At 45.3% G+C, this 23727-nt stretch overlaps 1 protein-coding gene across 3 annotated transcripts in view; it reads right to left on the reverse strand.

Moving 5' to 3' along the window:
• Positions 1–12430: 12430 nt before the first annotated feature.
• Positions 12431–23727, reverse strand: part of LOC129865308 (D(4) dopamine receptor-like) — a 28586-nt gene continuing 17289 nt past the window's right edge. For 2 of the 3 annotated variants that reach the window (XM_055937983.1, XM_055937982.1), the window contains 2 exons: positions 22166–22872; positions 12431–13550 (listed from right to left, as the gene is read on the reverse strand). In XM_055937983.1, the coding sequence (XP_055793958.1) occupies positions 13348–13550; positions 22166–22872 (910 nt within the window). In that variant the 3' untranslated portion in view covers positions 12431–13347. Of the gene's footprint in view, positions 13551–22161; positions 22873–23727 lie in introns of all 3 variants that reach the window. The other variant, XM_055937984.1, reaches the window with a different exon arrangement.

The following is a 23727-nucleotide window of genomic DNA, read 5'->3' on the forward strand; positions in this document are numbered from 1 at the left end:
CCCCTTTACCTGATTCTACACCTGGTGACTGTTCTGTTATTGTTCTCATCCATTTACCTTTCTCAGGCTCAGGGCTAGATGTCACGACAATTAAACAGAGCTTCTGGGCCAGCAGTAGTCTGCCATATGTTATTGAATCTCTAGTCTCCTTTAGCTTCCCTACATTTATCACAAGAGCCTGACATTAAAACCCATGAAGTTATTGTCCAAGGTGCGCTAAAGCTGCATTTATTGGGGTCTGACTTCGTGTTCCCTCTCGCTGAGTTGGCCAATAGTGTGGAGGTGTAAATGAACTCATGTTATTATGCATTAACACCTTCTGTTGGGAATGAATGGGAGTTATATTGTGAATAGAACAGGAGTGGTGTTGAAGAACATGCGATTGATGTCATGTACATTCTGAGAGCGTCTATTTTAGATGCTAATGAAACACATATTTTTTTCACACAGAATAGATAATTAGTGGTGTGTTTGTGGTATGTGTGTGTGAGAGAGAGCGAGAGAGGGACAGACAGACTGAGAGAGAGAGGGGGGTAGAGAGAGAGAGGGACAGACAGACAAAGAGAGAGAGAGAGAGAGAGAGAGGGTAATGTGATGTGTGTGTCCTTAGCTAGTGAGCTCCTTTCCTGTTTTGAAAAATTTGCCTCTTACTCATCTCTCTCTCACTCCCCCTCTCTCCCTTTATTTCCCTCCCTCTCTCTGTCTTTTCTCCCCTGTTTTATCTATCCTCTGACACTTTGTGTCTGTCGGATTAGCACCTTTAGTTCCCCACCTTTCTCAGTAGACAGGTGGGGAACATCATTAGAGCTCCACAAATAGTCTTGGCAAGCTCATCAGTGGGAGAGAGGTGTCACTTTAAAAAACACAATGTTATACATTGGAGTCATGCGATGGTTACGTCATACACTGCTACCCCGAGGCCCAGGCGGAAAAATGTTCTCAGCTAGAGAGAGTTAGAGAGAGAGAGAGAAATTAGTGTGGAAACTAGGCTCATATCTGCATTGGGATCCTTTTTCAATCATAATTAATGGGTTGTTTTTGTTTTCAAACCAGTCATTTTACTTTCTCTCAAGAGTAGTGATTGCTGAATGATACATTGTTGTGTAGCACTCATAGGGTGATATTTCTTGTACAATCAATCATCGGAAGGAAAGCTGCCGTCAAGGCTCCACTTGATAAAACGCGGCGCAACAGTCTGACGGGAGATCAGTCTTCATACACGGCAATTTGAAATCCAAGCGGAGGCAGCATTTTTTTTTACAGCGCTCCTCAGATCAGACTCTCATTTTACAAATAGTCTTGATTCAAACCAAGGGTGCAACTTTGGTTTTAGAAGTGGGGGTGACATTATTATAATAATTTTTTTAAATCCAGTGAGATAAACCCTCCAAGCAGCCTACCCGACCGCTCGGAGACAACCACATGGTCCCAAAGCACACCGTTGCCTCGTTTTGTATCTCCCCCGTCCCCTGTCCCCAGTGAAAGTTGCGCCCCTGATTCAGACACATCAGCCATGTGCATGTTTCAAGATGATGCTCGGTGTGAAATCTCATCACGCATGCTTTTATTCACTGTCAGCTCAGTCGACTGTTGCACCAGGGTGGATCAATCTTTCATTATTTTTTTACCTCAGGGGTCGAATAATAACTTGAGATATTATGCACTTGTAACTCAAACTTTCCCGTTGATCATGTATTGATATCAGTGTAGGATTAGCAGGAATATTGGTGTTGCACACGCTGTTCAGAAGTTATAATTTACCTTGAAAGAACTTCAATCTAAAACTTTTAACCCTCGGGCCCATTGATCTATTCAAGAAGCCTTTTGCCCCCAGAACAGCCTCAATTTTTCGGGACATGGACTCTACAAGTGTCGAAAGCGTTCCACAGGGAACTGGCCTATGTTTCTCTGCCTGTTTTGTGTTTAACTTTGACGTTGACACATTATTTCAAAGACTATTGAATACTTTTGTTTGAGTGTGGACAGCATCCCTTAGTAGAGTAACATTTTTTTAAAAGCTCTTCAATTCCTCACAGCTTCTGATCTGCTCGCTCGATGTTAGACTCACACATAAGTGTGTGTCTGTTTTTTCAGGTAGTATACAGACATTCAGTGTATCACTAGAAGTGTCACTTTGTATAAGGGAGTTTTGTGTGTTTTCTCTGTCTAGCTACCAAATGTTATGCCCATACGCCTCTACTGTTTTATGAACGCATTCTGTTTACCTGGCCTCATCTTCTTAAGGGAATTTAAGAAGCCTTTGAGAACAATGTTCTTTACTTTCAGGGAAAAATGCACTCTAATGGGGTCCGTTGAAGTCAGAAGAATAGAAGTTGTTTTCTGCAGTATACTTTGCAAGTTCGATACTTTTTTTCATGAATATGTGTCACTGCTACTACACTCCCCTCCGTATTTATTTGGACAGTGAAGCTAAAATGTTTACATTTGGCTCTATACTTGTAAAGGCAGTCAATGTTGTTCTCCCCCTTTAACGAGGAGGAGCATGGATAGGACCAAGATGCGGATTGAGGGAAATAAGCCATCTTTTAATGAACACACAGCAAACAAGACACTACAAACTACAAAACAACAAACGTGACTAACCTTCAACTGTCCTGTGAGGACACAGGAACAAACACCCACAAAACACCAGTGAAACCCTGGCTGCCTTTGTATGACTCTCAATTAGAGACAAACAATACACACCTGTCTCTAATTGAGAATCATACCAGGCCGAACACAAAACCCCACATAGAAATACAAACATAGACAAACCCACCCAACTCACGCCCTGACCAACTAAAATGAATACAAAACAAAGGAAAACAGGTCAGGAACGTGACAGAACCCCCCCCTTAAGGTGCGAACTCCGGGCGCACCAGCACAAAGTCTAGGGGAGGGTCTGGGTGGGCGTCTGTCCACGGTGGCGGCTCTGGCGGTGGACGAGGTCCCCACCCCACCATAATCAATCCCCGCTTCTTTATCCCCCTCCCAATGACCACCCTCCCACTAACCCCACCTAAATGAAGGGGCAGCACCGGGATAAGGGGCAGCACAGGGACAAGGGGCAGCACCGGGACAAGGGGCAGCACCGGGACAAGGGGCAGCACCGGGACAAGGGGCAACACCGGGATAAGGGGCAGCACCGGGACAAGGGGCAGCACCGGGACAAGGGGCAGCACCGGGACAAGGGGCAGCACCGGGACAAGGGGCAGCACCGGGACAAGGGGCAGCACCGGGACAAGGGGCAGCACCGGGACAAGGGGCAGCACCGGGACAAGGGGCAGCACCGGGATAAGGACCAGCACCGGGATAAGGGGCGGCACCGGGATAAGGGGCGGCAGGTCCTGGCTGAGGGACTCCGGCAGGTCCTGGCTGAGGGACTCCGGCAGGTCCGGGCTGAGTGGCAGCTCCGGACTGTAGGGCAGCTCCGGACTGTAGGGCAGCTCCGGACTGTAGGGCAGCTCCGGACTGTACGGCAGCTCCGGACTGTAGGGCAGCTCCGGACTGTAGGGCAGCTCCGGACTGTCGGACGTCTCTGGCAGCTCCTGACTGGCGGGCGTCTCTGGCAGCTCCTGACTGGCGGGCGTCTCTGGCAGCTCCTGACTGGCGGGCGTCTCTGGCAGCTCCTGACTGGCGGGCGTCTCTGGCAGCTCCTGACTGGCGGGCGTCTCTGGCAGCTCCTGACTGGCGGGCGTCTCTGGCAGCTCCTGACTGGCGGGCGTCTCTGGCAGCTCCTGACTGGCGGGCGTCTCTGGCAGCTCCTGACTGGCGGGCGTCTCTGGCAGCTCCTGACTGGCGGGCGTCTCTGGCAGCTCCTGACTGGCGGGCGTCTCTGGCAGCTCCTGACTGACGGACGGCTCTAGCGGCTCCTGACTGACGGACGGCTCTACTGGCTCGGGACAGACGGGCGGCTCTAATGGCTCGTGGCAGACGGATGACTCAGATGGCTCGTGGCAGACGGATGACTCAGATGGCGCTGGGCAGACGGATGGCTCAGACGGCGCTGGGCAGACAGATGGCTCAGACGGCGCTGGGCAGACAGATGGCTCAGACGGCGCTGGGCAGACAGATGGCTCAGACGGCGCTGGGCAGACAGATGGCTCAGACGGCGCTGGGCAGACAGATGGCTCAGACGGAGCTAGGCAGACAGATGGCTCAGACGGAGCTGGGCAGACGGGCCGTTCAGGCACCGCTGGGCAGACGGCAGACTCTGGCCGGCTGAGACGCACTATAGGCCTGGTGCGTGGTACCGGAACTGGAGGTACCGGGCTGAGGGCACGCACCTCAGGGCGAGTGCGGGGAACAGGAACAGGGCACACTGGACTCTCGTGGCGCACTCTAGGCCTGGTGCGTGGTACCGGAACTGGAGGTACCGGGCTGAGGGCACGCACCTCAGGGCGAGTGCGGGGAGAAGGAACAGTGCGTCCAGGGCTCTGGAGACGCACAGGAGGCTTGGTGCGTGGTGCCGGAACTGGAGGCACTGGGCTGGAGACACGCACCATAGGGAGAGTACGTGGAGGAGGAACAGGGCTCTGGAGATGCACTGGAAGCCTGGTGCGTGGTGTAGGCACTGGTGGTACTGAGCTGGGGTGGGAAGGTGGCGCCGGATATACCGGACCGTGAAGGAGGACACGTGCTCTTGAGCACCGAACCTCCCCAACCTTACCAGGTTGAATGGTCCCCGTAGCCCTGCCAGTGCGGCGAGGTGGAATAGCCCGCACTGGGCTATGCAGGCGAACCGGGGACACCACCTGTAAGGCTGGTGCCATGTACGCCGGCCCGAGGAGACGTACTGGAGACCAGATACGTTGGGCCGGCTTCATGGCACTCGGCTCGATGCCCAACCTAGCCCTCCCAGTGCGGCAAGGTGGAATAGCCCGCACTGGGCTAAGCACGCGTACTGGGGACACCGTGCGCTTTACCGCATAACACGGTGTCTGACCAGTACGACGCCCTCTTACTCCACGGCAAGCCCGGGGAGTTGGCTCAGGTATCCAACCCGGCTTCACCACACTCCCCTTTAGCCCCCCCCCAAGAAATTTTTGGGTGAGCCTCTCAGGCTTCCAGCCGCTCTGCCTTGCTTTTGCCTCATAAAACCTCCTCTCCGCCTTTGCTGCCTCCAGCTCCGCTTTGGGGCGGCGACACTCCTCTGGTTCTGCCCAGGGTCCTTCTCCGTCCAGAATCTCCTCCCAAGTCCATTCCTCTTTTCCCCATTGCTGTAGTTCCTTCTCTCTCTCCTCAATCCGCTTGGTCCTGTTATGGTGGGTGTTTCTGTAAAGGCAGTCAATGTTGTTCTCCCCCTTTAACGAGGAGGAGCATGGATAGGACCAAGATGCGGATTGAGGGAAATAAGCCATCTTTTAATGAACACACAGCAAACAAGACACTACAAACTACAAAACAACAAACGTGACTAACCTTCAACTGTCCTGTGAGGACACAGGAACAAACACCCACAAAACACCAGTGAAACCCTGGCTGCCTTTGTATGACTCTCAATTAGAGACAAACAATACACACCTGTCTCTAATTGAGAATCATACCAGGCCGAACACAAAACCCCACATAGAAATACAAACATAGACAAACCCACCCAACTCACGCCCTGACCAACTAAAATGAATACAAAACAAAGGAAAACAGGTCAGGAACGTGACAATACTTCAGCATTTGGGATTTGAGACCAAATGTTTCATATGAGGCAACAGTACAGAATGTCACCTTGTATTTGAGGGTATTTTCATACATATTTGTTTAACCATTTATAAATTAAAGCAATTTATGTATTTACTCCTCCCATTGGAAGAAGTCTTTTGACAAATTCAGTCATATAATAGTGCATTAAAATAGTCAAACGTTTAGTATTTGGTCCCATATTCACTGCACACATGACTACGTCAAGCGTGTGACCCTAGTGAGAGTTGAGAGTAAAACATTTCATTACAAATTTTTATCAAAACTTTCAGAACTACCTTTTAACAAAATCTGTGTGCTTAGGCAGAAAAAGAGCGACACGAGGGATTAACACGATTTCTCGCTGAGAGGAAAATACAGTCAGTCTTGCCTTAATTATAACGCTGCAGGGATGAGAGGAGCTATGGCCAAACAAAAGGTCACATCAGTGTCTCTGCATGATCATTTGCTCTCCTAGATCTGAGGTGGACCTGTAATATCCATTTTACTCTCTAACAGAAAAGGTATGGTCAAGAATCTCGTCGATAACCCTGTTCATCCTCCTCTACATACATTGGTTTTTGGTGGTTGTTGCTGTTGTTCGTTTTGATGGTAACGAATCTGAGTGATGTATGTAGCGTATGCTTAAGGTTTTGCTAACCTCTCGACCCTCCTTAACAGTAACCACATTGTGCTGAAGGAAGGCCCATGAGGCTCAAGGCATTGATGATTCTGCAAACCGATATTTCCACAACACAGCTACCTGTGTCTGGATAATTTCCTACCAGTTATTTTCAGTTGATGATGGGCACTGTAAGTTCAAAGCGGTTCATAAGGTTCTTGTCATCTTACAAGGCAACTGTTGAGAGGGTTCAGTTGTCTCTCAACGTATTTGACGTAATATTGTATTATTCAAATTTTTATCACAGCACCTCTTTTCCATAGAGGATTGCAGTATCTGACATATATAGTGGGGAGAACTATTTGATACACTGACGATTTTGCAGGTTGTCCGACTTACAAAGCATGTAGAGGTCTGTAATTTTTATCATAGGTACACTTCAACTGTGAGAGACGGAATCTAAAACAAAAATCCAGAAAATCACATGGTATGATTTTTAAGTAATTAAGGCTAATTAACAATTAATTAACAATTAATTAACAACTAATTAACAGACCCAAAACATAGAAACATAACATAGACTGCCCAGCCAGCTCACGTCCTGACCAACTAAACAAAGCTAAACAAAGGAAAATAAGGTCAGGAACGTGACAACTGGACTTTATTTCGGTTTCCAATGAGAACGCCCAAAACAACAGGCGAAATAATCACAAAAATGTCCAACACAACACCAGGGCACAAACGGACAGGAACACTACACGCACAACCTCGGCCAACAGAAACAAGCCCGCACAAAAACAGGCGGGCCTAACAGGCTTAAATAGTCCTGAATCAAAAACAAAATAAGAGACAGGTGCAACCAATAAGACAAAACAAACAGAAAAGGAAAAGGGGATCGGTGGCAGCTAGTAGACCGGCAACGACGACCACCGAGCGCCGCCCGAACAGGCAGGGGAGCCACCTTCGGTGGGAGTTGTGACAGTTTGTATCATTTGATTTACACAACATGCCTACCACTTTGAAGATGCAAAATATTTTTTATTGTTAACTTCTCCAGGGTATGTGGGACGGTAGCGTCCCACCTCTTCAACAGCCAGTGAAACTGCAGGGCGCCAAATTCAAAACAACAGAAATCCCATAATTTAAATTCCTTAAACATACAAGTATTTTACACCAATTTAATCTGTACTTTTCCTTGTTTGGAGAGCTCCTTGGTCTTCATGGTGTCGCTTGCTTGGTGGTGCCCCTTGCTTAGTGGTGTTGCAGACTCTGGGGCCTTTCAGAACATGTTGTTTTTAGATTGTTCTACTGTATTATTGATTGTATGTTTGTTTATTCCATGTGTAACTCTGTGTTGTTGTATGTGTCGAACTGCTTTGCTTTATCTTGGCCAGGTCGCAGTTGAAAATGAGAACATGTTCTCAACTAGCCTACCTGGTTAAATAAAGGTGAAATAAATAAATAAAATAAATATATACTGAGATCATGTGAAAGATCATGTGACACTTAGATTGCAAACAGGTGGAATTTATTTAACAAATTATGTGACTTCTGAAGGTAATTGGTTGCACCTGATCTTATTTAGGGGCTTCATAGCAAAGGGGGGGAATACATACATATGCACACACCAGTTTTCCCTAGTTCTTTTTTTCATTTTGTGTATGTCCATTACATGTAATCCAAATAAAAATCCATTTAAATTACAGGTTGTTATGCAACAAAAAAACGCCAAAGAGGGATGAATACTTTTGCAAGGCACTGTATGTTTAATAACGAGTTCCTAGGGACACTGATTGATTGGTGGTGAGGTACAGTACAGTAGACTATAATCAGTTGCATAAAGAGCCCCCCTGCAGTGGGGTTGTGTTCTGCTCAATATGCCACTCAGTCGTTGTTTGTCCATTCAGTCGATAGGGAGATAGAAAATGCAGATGGAATCACAGACTGACTGTAGTTCTCAGTGGACCAACACCAGGGTGCCAACAAGAGTTATGATGCTGTGCGTTCGAACGTGCTGATCAATTTGTATAGTTTGATTAAAAGTACATGTATAACTTGATTTGGGGAAAAATAATTATTCAGTCATGTACAACTTGATCTAGGGAAAATAAATGATTTTTCAATGAAATAGGTGTGTTTTGGTAAACTGATGGATTGCGTTTGATTGGGAAAACAGGAGTAGGGAGGGAGTTAAAACCTCTTGAAGCTAGGGGACAGTATTTTTATGTTTGGAAAAATAACGTTCCCAAAGTAAACTGCCTATTTCTCAGGCCCAGATGCTAGAATATGCATATAATTGGCAGATTAGGATAGAAAACACTCTAAAGTTTCCAAAACTGTCAAAATATTGTCTGTGAGTATAACATAACTGATTTTGCAGGTGAAAACCTGAGGAAATCCAACCAGGAAGTGCCTCTTATTTTGAAAAATCCCTATTCCATTGCCTGCCTTTCCTCCATTTAAAGGGATATCAACCAGATTCCTTTTCCTATGGCTCCCACAGGGTGTGAACAGTCTTTAGACATAGTTTCAAGCTTTTATTCTGAAAAAAAGAATGAGATTTATCACATTGCGTCAGTGGACTGCCAGATGTCCTTCGATTAGTTTATACGCGACAATGGTAGCTCGACATTTTCTTTCTCTCTTGTATTGAATAGTTTACCGTCCGGTTGAAATATTATCGATTATTTATGTTAAAAACAACCTGAGGATTGATTATAAAAAACGTTTGACATGTTTCTACGAACTTTACGGATACTATTTGGAATTTTCGTCTGCCCGTCATGTCCTGCACGAGCCTGTGGATTACTCAACAAAACGCGTCAACCAAATGGAGGTTTTTGGATATAAAAATAATCTTTATCGAACAAAACAAACATTTATTGTGTAACTTGTAGTCTCGTGAGTGCAAACATCTGAAGATCATCAAAGGTAAGCGATTCATTTTATTGCTTTTCTTACTTTCATGACCAAGCTACTTTGCTGCTAGCTGTTTGTAATGTTTTGTCTGCTGATCGATGTCCTCACACAAACGCTTGGTTAGCTTTCGCTGTAAAGCTTCTTTTCAAAATCTGACACGACAGGTGGATTAACGACAAGCTAAGATGTGTTTTGGTTTTGGCGCTCTGCAATTCAGCGGATGTTGACGAAAATGATCCCGCTAAAGGGATCTGTGCGCCAAGAGAGGGGTGCTTGACAGATCATATGACTCACCCCCTTTGCTCCTCACAGACTCTAAGAGAGCTTACGCAATGCTCCACCATCCTCACAAATCTATTTCAGGAGGAGTAGAGTGCGAATGAAAGAGCGAGAAATACGTTGGATTGTCTTTCTAACAAAGCCGGGGATAAGGAGGAGCATGCATCAATGGGAAAACAGCTGCATATCTCTCCCTCTTTAACCCACTCAGCAGTGGGCACAAAGCCTCACTGTGTCAACAGACCCTGTAGTGAGAACATAGCGTCATGTCCTTTAGCCCTGGCCCCGGTCCAGCCAGGACAGGCACAGAGATAATGGCTATTAAATGCCCTGTTATGAAACCTGAACGTAAAAGAATTCCAATGGATTTAGGTTTCACCACCATAGCTGGGACATCTTGTAAATTGCTTCTACTGCTGTGGATTGCTTCAAAAGTCCTTCAAGTATACTTTTTTTGATTCCACTCAAAGTTGTTGAACTGGTTGCAATATCTGTTTCTGCTTCACAGTGACAAACTGGCAAGACGCTTTGTTATGAGTTTGAAACGAGTTAGCAGACACTTGAGTCCAATGTTAATGTACCCAGGTCTTAAATCAGCCTTCCTTGAGTTAACTTTGGAAATCATTCATCCACACGTTTAAGAACAACATGTGCAATTACTTCTCAATTAAAGTAAAAAGTTACACAATCTTGGTTGATTTCCAGGAAAGGATTTCATTTTGCTTTGCATTTTAACTAATGACAATAACCAGTTGTGGGCTCATTTAAACGGTCTATTTCACCTTCCATTCATGCATTCCTGTTGATTTAAGTATGGACGAATGCTAATGTTTTAGGCACCAGCTGTGAGTTGAGAGAATACTTAATTAAAGAAGGGAATTGCTAAATATTCTGATTTGTTTTCAAGTTTTAAAAAGAAAGGAACTTTTTAACTTAGAGATGGGAGACAGGAAGACAGACACACAGAATGACAGACAGATGGACGGACATACAGAAACCAGACAGACAGACAGGACATAGAGCTTTTGAGAAAATCCATACATACTGTATGTTATTACTTTTCCTTCCTTTTCACATTTCTCCAAAACAGAACACAGGGGATGGCATCAATATATCGACCCCCCCCCTTCTCCTCCTTCTGCATTTATCACATATCAGCCCAGTTTGTTTGACATATAAATCGATACAGTTGGAGATTCTTGTATCCTTGTATCCTTGATCATATTTTGATTCCATTTTTACTTTTGGCTTTGTACGTTGAACATCCAGTCCATGAAATTACAAATGTATACTGTAGGCTCAATTATTTCTATCATTAGATGCCGAGGGCCGGGGTTTTGATTTATAACAGCTGTGAGGCATTCAGACTCTCCCGTTATATCTTCTCTGTATGTGTGCAACCATTCTGGACTTCAATCTGCTGAACTTCAATCCCTCTGACTGCCTAACTGTACATGCTTTGCCCTGTTAACTTTGCTTTTATTCACTTCTCCTGGTGTGCTCTGACAGCATCATATATCATTTCACTCTGTTACTTGTGGTCGATTTGGGCTCGGAATAGGGAGTGAAATTAGACTCCTTTTAAGAGAATATTGAAGAACCTCTTTGGAAAGAAATTGCCTTTCAAAATGTTCCTCACAGGACATAACTTTTTATGTGAATGAAATGGATGGATCTAATTAAGGTGAAAATGGACATCACCAAAGCCTTGGCGATGTACTCGAGTTTTTGTCTATCTGAAGAGGGCCACGGGTCTTGAAAGGAAAGGAGGTAAAGCTCTCCAAAACGCAGTATTAATGGGCATAAAGAGGGATTGGAGAGAAGGAGATTAAACAGTTCGGAATAGATTTTCTCACCTATTTTCTCCGTTCAATACTCTGTCTTATTTAGTCAGTGACAAAGACAGCAGATGGAAGAGATTCTCTCTGTAATGCACAATGCATCAACAATGAAAACAATAGAAGCAATAGGATTCCTTCCTTGATTTGATTCAGTATTTATCAATGCCGTCTTCAAAGGATAAATACTGTATTTTAAAGCTCCTCCGTCCGTTTAAAAAAAAGGCCATAAGCCAAAACATATTGGTTCTACTTTTAACAATTTAAAGAAGCCTTTTTATTTCATTCCATTGTTTTCCAAAAGTTGCTGAATATCCTCTGTACCTCAGTTTGCTCCTCTATTCATGCAGCTTGGTTGGAAAGGCTGGTAGCGTCAGTGATCCCGTCCGTTTATGGGTGTTTTTGTGCGATAACGTTCTAGCAAACCCCTGGTGTCCGACAGCAGAGTTATGGCCCATTTTCCCTCAGACTGCCTTTATGGTTTAAGAAGAGTCACATTTCCTTGTGTCAGGTCATAATAGCATGGCCAGAGATTAAAATGTCAAACTGTGATTTTATCACTCTTGGTGCTCTGCCTTGGCTTTCGGGCCTGCTGTGGGGAAGATTGCTAGTGTGGTCGGTGGCTGGCTGTGGATCAGATCTACATAGATTGTTTTCATACATGGCGGCTGGTCACTAAGTATGGCTCACTGGTCCACATCTCAGCTCTCTATCTCTGGGTGTATGTGTCCCTCTAGCTGGGTGAGAGCTGCGTCCCGCCATCCACAGCAGACGGCTCATTAAGCTCAGGGCTCAGGCCTTTACGCTTGAGGTGAAATTGCATGATTGCGTTTTTCTCTCCCCCTTGTAGATAACACGATAAGCCTCGCTGGCAACATATGTCTTGCAGACAAGGATCATTTCACGTGTAATGATAATTTCCCGTGGGTGTAATATAGCAGTGTCTTCGGTGGCTTTTGTTGACATGAGGGGATCGACCAACATTCCGTATCGCTCTCAGCGACATGGATAAATAGATTTTATCTATGTCATTCCAAATTATTTAATTCTGATTATGACTAGCGTTCTCAGTTTCTTACATAGGGGAAATATGGCATACATATTATATGGAACATGTTTTATTACTTTTCGATCAACGACAAAGAGAATTGTTTACATTTGTCACATTCACCTCAGTTAATTCATTGCACTTTTGTAGCACTTGATCAAAATAGGTCATGATATCATCTTAAATAGTTCTTTCCACAATGTTGGCCCTGAAGTCTGTAATTTGTCACTTCTTGGGCGTAAATGTTCATGATATTATCTACAGGCAATGTCCGTAATCCACAAGATAGAAAATGTCATGTTTGTTGTATGATGTAAGTTCCTCTTGAGCCACACTATGTCCCTAAAGTCTCTCAAGTCCTCAGGATAAAAGGAGACAAAGTCAATTCTAAAGAAATTACCATGAACTTTCACAGAAAACCTGCACATTATTAAATCAAAACAGAGAACCATACATAGCATCAACATTTAATTCTGAGAGAAATCAAAACTCACATATCAAATAGTTACATGTTCTTAAATGTGCACATTGTTGACATATTTTATGCCTTTGGGCTATGATATTAACAGTATTCACCATCTTCTTTATCCAAGCAATATTTTACAGGACGAAAAACCGTCACACAGTATCAACTTCAATGTAGAAACATCAGATACAGTGAGCCACTGTCTTTCAGTTCACAATATGTAAACTAAGGCATCAGTCAAATTCTGTCAGGTTGTCCCCTGTATTGTTCATCCATTTTGACAACCTCACCTTCTGCCAGCACTTAGATCCAGGAAAACCCCTTTGGGTCACTCTCACATCCAGCAACCGAGGAGTTTTGTGAAAGATCATTTAATTCAGGTCTCATGGTCGAGAGCAACATTCTAGAAATCAGGTCTCAGATTGAACCTTAAAGATAATTGTTCTCCTATCTCAATGAATAGTTTGTCAAAGAGGTTCCAGATCTCAGAACTCAAGTCTCATGCTCGACAGCAGAAAAGTTTGTGAAAGACATTTCGGAACTCTGCGTTGAAGGCAGTGTAGATGATGGGGTTGACAGCACTGTTGACGTAGCCCAGCCACGTTACCACGGATATCAGAGTGGGGCTAATTTTGCAGGACACGCACAGCACGTTGGTCACATGTACCACAAAGAAAGGTGTCCAACAGGCTAGGAACACACCTGGTATAGGTGAGAGGGGATGAGGAGAAGAAGGGGGGGGGGGGGGGACGCAGTCAGTCTTTTCAATAAATCAATACATGGCAAGGGATACATAACTACAGTATATTACTATAACCTGAGATGGTAAATGCCAATGTGATATGACATTGAGGAAAAGGTGTTTATGACAGACACTGCATATAGAGTTACTGGTTTTGTTTAATACGAGTATATTGGTATAATGTGAGATGGTAAATATCATGTGATGTCCCATTGAGGAAAAGCTGTCTTTGACAGGCAGACTGTAGCTCACTGCATATAGAGTTACTGGTTTTGTATTATCTGATTGTGGGTGTGTAGAATAAATGCATGTGGCACGAAAAAGTGTTTGCACAGATCATGTGAACCATGGTAGAAGATGGCAATTGAGTGGCTGTTTCCAAGGAGATAGCATCCTCTATTTGTACTGCAGGCTGCATTATTATGATGTATGATGCCTCACAGACACTTACACCATGTGTTAACTCTATATTTGGTCGCTAGCTAATTAGCCGGTAATACTTTATCACCTTTCCGGCAAACGTGCCATGATAACATTGTCACACTGAGCAAAGTTAGTCAGCTCTGCCTGTACACATGGCCTGCGCCAGTTATGGCGTGAACGACTCTCAGAGTAGATGTACGTAGATGTACGTAGACAATGGGTGTGCGCACGTCCTATTTTTCTTTCGTTCACTCAGCACGCGCCAACACACACCTGTGCACGCACTCACACATATGGTATGATACAGCTTAGATCCACAACACATAGACTACGGACTCTATTTCTCTCTGCTTTGTCCGTTCAGACACAGCGGGAGTTGGTTTGTCAGTGGATGCGGTCCTGCATTAGTAAGCAAACAGGCCCGGCATTGTGGGAAGAGACTATGCTGTGGAGGATGCCATTATTCATTCCTCTGTTGTCACAACAGCACTAGCATAACGCTCGACACATCATGCTAAATCTGTGGAGCATCAACACCGGCTAACACCACCGTCTCCCCTCGCTGCATTTTGACAGTCTGTGTTTTCAAATGTTGAATACATAGCCACGGAGTGTGAGCCTTTTTCTCACATGATCAAAATGTTAGCCCCTTCTCAGCATGCAGCCTCTTTCAAGCATTCAGGGTTTGTTATATTGATGCCATCCCCTGTGGTCTCAGATTGCAAAAATCTGATCCTTCTTTTGTGTTGCTGTAAAGCTATGTTATTATGTAACGCTGAACAAAAACCATTGATTTCAAACATCCTCTTCTTGACCCTTGTCTGGCAGTAGAGTATTTACTCTTCTCTCAGGAGAGGCAGGCGTAATGCCTTCAGTTGGGGTGGGAACTGCCCGGAAGGTGGCGACAGTTAAGTCGTAGTGTTCCTCATTTCTGCATCTCGGCGTCGTAAAACCTAGGTGCGGCGCTTTCACCTGTTACCACTGCAGGTGTTGTCCACTCTTTTAGGTGATCGAGCTTGGTGAGCACTGTTTCTCCTGGCGGTATCAACTGTCATGGTCTAGCCCTGTGACGTTGGTTGTAGTAGAAGACTTGTTTCCTCTTTTCTGCTGTATCCTTTAGCCCGGTGTGGTTTTTGTTAAGCCACTTAGGTTGCAGGTTTCTCACCAAGGTTGGGAGCGTCGTTCAGATTTTTCTACCCATGAGGAACTCTGCTGGGCTCATTCCCGTCGTTGTGCATGGGGTTGACCTGTAGCACATGAGAGCAATCAGCGGGTCTTTCTGCTTCAGAATCCTCTTTGCGGTCTGCACTGCCCTTTCTGTGTGACCTTTACCCTGAGCGTTGTGAGCGCTGGAAGTAATGTGCTTAACGTCAAGCTGCTCTGCCATTTCTTGGAACTCGGAACTAGAGAATTGAGGCCCATTTTCACTAACGACCTCATCTGCAATCCCATACCTTGCAACGGTTCCTTTCAGCTTAAGGGCAACCTGTGTGCTTGTGGTTGTAGGCATGTGTCACAGCTGTCGTAAGAACGGGACCAAGGCGCAGCGGATGTTGAGTTCCACATATTTCATACAAAGAGAAACTTAAACAAAACAAAAATGATCAAATAAACGAACAACTAAACGTGACTACGTGATGCACAAACACAAAACAATATCCCACAAACACAGGTGGGAGAAATATCTACTTAAATATGATCCCCAATTAGAGACAACGATTACCAGCTGCCTCTAATTGGGAATCATACAAAACACCAACATAGAAAATATAAACTAGAACACAACACAGAAATTATAAACTAGAATACCCCCTTGTCACGCCCTGACCTACTACACCATATAGAAACAAGGGCTCTATATGGTCAGGGCGTGACAGCATGTGTAGTATTTCTATGAATCTTAAATAGTAGTCAGATATAACCAAATAGTTTTGTTTGTTATGCACGCATAGATCCAGATCAATTATTTTACATGGCCTGCCAGGGAGCGGTGTTGAGATTAGTGGCTCCTTTTGCAGGGCCAAGATTGACATGACCTTTTTCTTCTCTGAGATCCCCGACCACGATACTGAGGCATTGGCCCTCTCTCTGCATTTAGTCAGACCTTGATGTCCGTCGTGTATTCTATCAAGAATGTCTGCCCTCTGTGTCTGTGGTACTAGTATGCGGTTCCCCCTGGTGACCATACCAGTGTACTCTGAATGTTCACTCTCCACAGGGAAAAACTCTCTGTGACTGGGGTTTTACTCACATGTTCTGGCCAGCCTGACCTGTACTTGATCACTGTCTGTAGTTTATCATCTCTGAGAGAGCAACTCTGCTCTCCATTTTTGGCTTTGTAGTAGGTATGTTGTTGATTATGGCTGCAATGTAACACTCCATGTATGTGTGTGTGTCTGTTTCCTTTTCTGTGAGTATCAACAGACTCCTTGAAAGAGTGTCCGCCACGACCATAGTTTTTCCTGGCGCGTACTCTGCTGTGGTTTTGAACCTCATCAGCCGCATGAGTAGTGGCACCGTACAGGCACATTATCCAAGTCTTTGCTGTTCATTAGTGGGACCACGGGCTTGTGGTCTGTCACTAGCTTGAAGTCCTCCAGGCCATAGAGAAATTTCTCAAACTTCTCACAAGCCCAAACACTCGCCAGATGCTCCTTTTCGATCTGCACGTATCAAATCAAATGTTATCGGTCACATACACATGGTTAGAAGATGTTAATGCGAGTGTAGCGAAATGCTTGTGCATAGTTTCCTAAGAATGCGAAGCGAGGCGACCATCTCTGTCGGCGCCATCTCTGATTATCTGGTTTCTGCCTCCATGAGCCACCAGGAGCAGTACACCACAGGCTTCCATTCCTCACCATGGAGCTGTAGTAGTACACCGTCAAGCCCAAAGCTGCTTGTGTCTGCTGAGACTGCGATGGCTCTGTTGCCGTCATAGAACGTCAGGACTGTGGAAGTCGTCAGAAGTTCTTTGAGGCGCTGGGACACTGCCTGGTGTGCGTGATCCCATGTCCATGCCGTATTTGACCTCAGGAGCTCATGCGGTGGTTGACCCACTGTGGGAAGGTTGGGGATATACTTCCCTAGGTAGTTAACCATCCCAATAACTCTCTTCAGCTCCTGCAATTTCTCTGGTGGGGAAACGCTGCCAGATGGCCCCCACTTTCTCTGAATCGGGCCTGATTGGGTCAATGAGGTGTCCCAGGAAGCGTAGCTGTGTTTGCCTGAGGACACACTTTTATTTGTTCAACTTTAGTCTGGTTGACTCAATCTCTTTTTAGTCACTCGTCGTGCTCCTCCATGGTATTTGCATATACCAAAATGTCATCCATAAAACGGTGACTCCCTCAAGGCCTTGTAATGTCTACATAATTTTTGGGGGGAAGATTTCTGGAGGGCTCGAGATCCCAAATATCAAATGGCAGAAACAGTACCTGCCAAAAGATGTAATAAAGGTTGTCAACTTTCTGCTGTCACAGTGTAGGAGTATTTGCCAAAACCCACTTGCTGCATCCCTTTGTTGAGAATACTTTGGCTCTGCTCAGCTTTGCGAGTATCTCATCCGAGGTGTGTAGGATAAACCGTTCTATTCACTATCTTTTCAACGCTTCATTATTCTTTTTCAAACCCACACACTTTTCCATTTTTCTTCAGGACACCAATCTGTTGGCTGCGTCACCTTCTCCATGATGTAATTTTACTCCATCCTGCACAGCTCCTCTTTCACCTTCTGCGTACGTGGTATTGGGATGCTGCGCGCTGTGTGTTCTCTTTCAGTTGTATTTTGTGTGACACATTCTTTCTCAAAGTCCTGGTTTCTGACACTTGTTGCATGTTCACTTGAAAGCTCGTTGATAAAAAACAGCCATGTTCGTGAATAACACTCCGTTTGGGAAAACAGTATTCAGTATATTTCCTCACGACAATATCAAAGTCTGCTTCCTCATCCTCTGATGCAAAGGTGAACGATTTGAAAATGTTCTCTGCCTCGCTGCCCATGGCGTGAGGGAACTGACCTGCACATCACCATCTTCCTGATCCAACTTGGTCACGGTTCTGAATCTCATAAAAAGTTGTTTCCAATCCATCCATTCCATCAGAGGAGTACCTTTCTAGGTAAGTTGTTTTAATGCCCGCCTCACCAGAACGCCTCATGATAACGTACTGCTTTATGACATCCCGTAACACTGTTGTGTAGACTATGATATCGTCTACACACAATAGCCCATAATGACAAAGTAAGAACATTATACATTTGAGCAAATTTATTGAAAATTAAATACAGAAAAGTTCAGAAGGGTTTGTGTATATATTATGAAAAAAATTTGTGACATTTTTTTGTTAGTTTTGGACTTCGGTACGTTTTTTTTATTGTTCGGCACACAACATTTTTTCTTGAGGCCAGCCGATAAAGTCTTTGTCTTAATTTCGTGCACTTTTTTTCATTGAGAAATACTGCACCAAACATCTTAGTTAGATGTAAAATGGCACGACTAAGATCTCTTTGGCAAAAACGTCTAAATAAAATGACATATTTCTTGACTTGTTTAGAATTTTGAAAAACATTATTCCCCTTTGACATTATGTGGTATTGTGTGTAGGCCAGTGACCAAAAACCTACATTTAATCATTTTTTAATTCAGGCTGTAACACAACAAACTGTGGAAAAGGGTGTGAATACTTTCTGAAGGCGCTGTATTTGCTCTGAATTAAGATTAAACGATGCCTGCAGAAATAATGGGGTGTCATTTATGACATGATTCTTTTGGTTATTGAACTACAGTAAGTGAATTGATTTACACCCGGTAACAGAATTGTGCTAATGGAATTTCGTCATAGGTCCCTGATTTGAACTAAAATAGATAGTTTCCTAAATAGGTACACAAAAAGTATAAATATGAAATATCCTCCTTCGCATATTTGGGTTTTATTCTACACACTGGCCATTATTTGAATGACCTCTGCCCCCAAACAAGACCAAATTTGGTTGGTCCGGACCGGACCAAATCTAAACCAATCGCAGACGTCTATGTTTCACACGTTTGGACATCAGCTCAGTAGAGTACAATAGAGTACAGAACAGTAGAGTTTAGTGCTGTAGAGTTCAGTACAGAACAGTAGAGTACAGTAGTGTACAGTAGAGTATAGTTCAGTAGAGTATGGTAAAGTAAAGTAGAGTACAGTACAATACAGTACATTATAGTGTACTAAACTCTAGTGTGCTCTACTGTGTACTGAACTACACTCTACTTTCCTTTACTGTACTGTACTGTACTGTCCTATGCGGTCCAAACTATTATGTGACTATGATTTCCCATTGTAGCCAATTCATTTGCAGAAATTCCTGACAGATTTTTCTGAATTTTCCGTTACGGATTTGGTACTCATAGCTTTCATTTTACACCCAATTTGACATTCTCCTAGGAACTTCACATGTTGGTGCTCATGGCTCATTTTACATGGAAATGACCGCATTCATCTTAAGATAAATAAGTGAGACAACCACATATCACAGTCGTAGTAAGTACATTTTCCCACGATACAGAAATGATCAGCAAAGTCACTGCTAGCTGGAAAATATTATTTCTTTTTTTATGGGGGGAGGGGGGGGGGAATAAGACAGAGATATCTTATTTAAGATACTCATTGAAGAGGTAGATTTTCAGGTGTTTTCGGGAAGATAGGCAGGGACTTTTCAGTCCTAGCTTCTGGGGAAAGCTCATTCCACCATTGAGGTGGAAGGACAGAGAAGAGCTTTAACTGGGATGAGCGGCTTGGGATGTAGGGTTTGAGCATAGCCTGAGTGTAGGGAGGGGAAATTCCCATTGGTGCTCCGTAGGCAAGCATCATGGTCTTGTAGTGGATGCAAGTGGAGTGTGCGGAGGACTGGGTGACATGGGAGAATTTCGGAAGGTTGAACACCAGGCGTGCTGCGGCGTTCCAGATAAGTTGCAGGGGTTTGACACAAGCGGGGAGCTCTGCCAACAGCGAGTTGCATTAGTCCAGACGGGAGGTGGCAAGTGCCTGGATTAGGACGTGCACCGCTTCCTGTGTGAGCTAGGGTTGTACTCTACAGATGTTAAAGGGCATGAACCTGGAGGAGCGAGTCACTGCTTTGATATTTGCAGAGGAAGACATGGTGTTGTCCAGGGTCACGCCAAGGTTCTTTGCACTCTGGGAGGGGGTCACTGTGAAGTTGTCAACTGTGACGGAGAGGTCTTGGAGTGGGCAGGCCTTCCCCGGGAGTAAGAATAGTTCAGTCTTGTCGGGTTGAGCTTGAGGTGATGGGCCGATATCCAAGCTGAGATATCTGCCAGGCACACAGAGATGCATGTTACCACCTAGGTGTCAGAAGAAGGGAAGGAGAAAAGTAGTTGAGTGTCATCTGCATAGCAATTATAGGAGAAACCATGTGAGGATATGATGGAGCTGAGTGACTTGGTATATAGAGAGAAGAGGGCCTAGAACCGAGCTCTGGGGGACACCAGTAGTGAGAGCATGTGGTGCAGACACAGATCCTCTCCACGTCACCTGGTAGGAGCGGCCTGCCAGATAAGATGCAATCCAAAAGTGTGCAGAGCCTGAGATGCCCAGCACTGAGAGGGTGGAAAGGAAGATCTGATGGTTCACTGTGTCCAAGGCATTGGATAGATCTAGGAGGACGAGGACAGAGTAGAGAGTCAACTTTGCCAGTGCGGAGAGCCTTCGTGACACAGAGGAGAGCGGTCTCTGTTGAGAGACCCGTCTTGAAGTCTGACTGGTTAGGGTCAAGAAGATTGTTCTGAAAGAGATAACGAGAGTGTTGGTCAGAGACTGCACGCTCAAGTGTTTTGGAAAGACAAGAAAGAAGGGATACCGGTCTGTCATTTTCTATGTCAGAGGGGTTGAGTGTTGGTTTCTTGAGGAGGGGAGTGACTCTGGCCATTTTGGAGTCAGAGGGGATGCAGCCAGTGGTCAGGGATGAGTTGATGAGGGAAGTTAGGAATGAGACGGTCTGGAGAAGGGAGGAGGGGATGGGGTCAGGTGGGCAGGTTATCAAGCGGCCAGATGTCACTAGAATTTCATCTGTAGAGAGAGGGGCGAAAGAGGTCAAGGTGTAGGGTAGTTCTGTGTGAGTCGTACCAGTGGACTCAATAGGCTGACTGAATGAGGAGTGGATATTGTCTACCTTCTTTTCATAGTGGTTGACAATGTCTTCCGCAGAGAGGGGGGGATTAAGGAGGGAGGAGGTGGAAAAGAGTTTCCTGAGGTTAAAGGCAGAAACCTGAAATCTGGGGTGATAGAAAGTGGTGTTAGCAGTGGCTACGTAGGAAGAGAAGATAGAGAGGATGGAGTGAAATGATGATAGAAGTTTAATTTTAGTTTAGTTTAACTTTCCTCCATTTTTGCTCACCTGACATACTCAGCCACCGAGCAGAAGGATAGGGCAAGCCGACCGGGAGGAAAGGGGACAGTGAGTGTCATACGATACAGAAAGGGAGGAGAGTACGTAAAGTAGATGGCCCTAGCTAGCAAAAGACAATACTAGACAACAACAAATGAAGACAAAAAGGATTCTTCTCACTCCTGGAGAGAGTAGGAGTCCTCTAGCTATAGATTGAAACACACTGAACTGGAGCTTGAGAAGCTGGATATACTGTATACTCAGAGAAGAGGTGAAACCACTCACCCTCCAGGCACTGATTACCAAAACAGCAACAATCACAAACTGCCCTGCACTTTAATCCTAGTTGATGTGTCAACAATCAGCTGCAGGTTATGAGGTTATGTATTCTGCTCACAGTGGGGGAACCCCTCATTTCCATGCCCCTCCATGTTTATGTAATTAATACTTTTTAAGGTCACCGCAACCCACTGTTTTCTTACCCCAACGATGCTAAATGTCCTTTGTTGACATGATTTGTGTAAATATTAGACCTTGGAAGACACGTGCATGTACACACACACACACACACACACACGAACACACACACGAACACACACACACACGAACACACACACACACGAACACACACACACACGAACACACACACACACACACACACACACACACACACACACACACACACACACACACACACACACACACACACACACACACACACACACACACACACACACACACACACACACACGTACACATACCTACCAACTACAACAGGAAGGACCTTCATGGCTTTGCGCTCCCTCCCACTCACTCTGCTACTCTTGCTGTTGCGGCGCCCCCTCTTGGTGGCCTTAGCGTGGGCCAGCCCATTCTCCTTCCGGCTCTTCCCCTGCCGAGGCGGCTTCTCCGTGGGTTCTGCGTCCGAAATGCTTTCTATCTGTGTAGTCATGGGGTCGCTCTCTGCCATGCCAGCCCCCACAACATCCTGCTGCTTGTCCTCCACCCCCGGGGTCGCTGTGGGCGACGCCATCGATACGGTCGACGGTGACATTGGGCTGAGCCCTGAGGGCATGAGGTACACCACCTTCTCCTTGGCCCCCGCCCTGACCCCTGCGTTTTCCCTCTGCAGGGCGGAGCTGAGGCGCAGGGACAGTCCCCGTTTTCCTCCCCTCGTCAGCTGGGAGCGCCTCCTGCCTGAGCTCCAGCGTCTCAACCCCCGGAACATCCAGTAGTACAGGAAGAGCATGACTGGGCAAGGCACAAAGAAGGAGCACACTGAGGAGTAGACCACGAAGCTGTCGTTCTCCAGCTTGCACACGGTGGGGTCGCGGCCTGGCACCTGGTTGAGGCCGAAGATGACAGGACTGGCGACGCCCAGGGAGAGAACCCAGGTGGCCGTAATGAGGACCAGCTGCCGCAGGCTGAACTGGTTCCTGTTGTACTTCAGGGGCACCACCACCGCTATGTACCTACAGGGACACACACGTCACAGGGGATAAAATACATTTAAAATACATGGAGCACACCTGTTGTACTTCAGGGGCACTGCTGCCACCATGGCTATGTACAGTTAAAGTCGGAAGTTTACATACACTTAGGTTGGAGTCATTAAAACTCAATTTTCAAATATTCTTGTTGACAAACTATAGTTTTGGCAAGTCGGTTAGGACATCTACTTTGTGCATGACACAAGTCATTTTTCCAACAATTGTTTACAGACAGATTATTTCACTTATAATTCACTGTATCACAATTCCAGTGGGCCAGAAGTTTACATACACTAAGTTGACTGTGCCTTTAAACAGCTTGGAAATTCCAGAAATCAAGTCATGGCTTTAGAAGCTTCTGATAGGCCAATTGACATCATTTCAGTCAATTGGAGGTGTACCTGTGGGTGTATTTCAAGGCCTGCCTTCAAACTCAGTGCCTCTTTGCTTGACATCATGGGGAAATCAAAAGAAATCAGCCAAGACCTTAGAAAAAAATGTGTAGACCTCCACAAGTCTGGTTCATCCTTGGGAGCAATTTCCAAACGCCTGAAGGTACCACGTTAATCTGTACAAACAATAGTACGCAAGTATTAACACCATGGGACCACGCAGCCGTCATACCGCTCAGGATGGAGATGCGTTCTGTCTCCTAGAGATGAACGTACTTTGGTGCAAAAAGTGCAAATCAATCCCAGAACAACAGCAAAGGACCTTGTGAAGATGCTGGAGGAAACAGGTACAAAAGTATCTATATCCACAGTAAAACGAGTCATATATCAACATAACCTGAAAGGCCGCTCAGCAAGGAAGAAGCCAAAACCGCCATAAAAAAGC

The sequence above is a fragment of the Salvelinus fontinalis genome, chromosome 11 (assembly GCF_029448725.1).
Source record: "Salvelinus fontinalis isolate EN_2023a chromosome 11, ASM2944872v1, whole genome shotgun sequence".
Lineage (NCBI taxonomy): Eukaryota > Metazoa > Chordata > Actinopteri > Salmoniformes > Salmonidae > Salvelinus > Salvelinus fontinalis.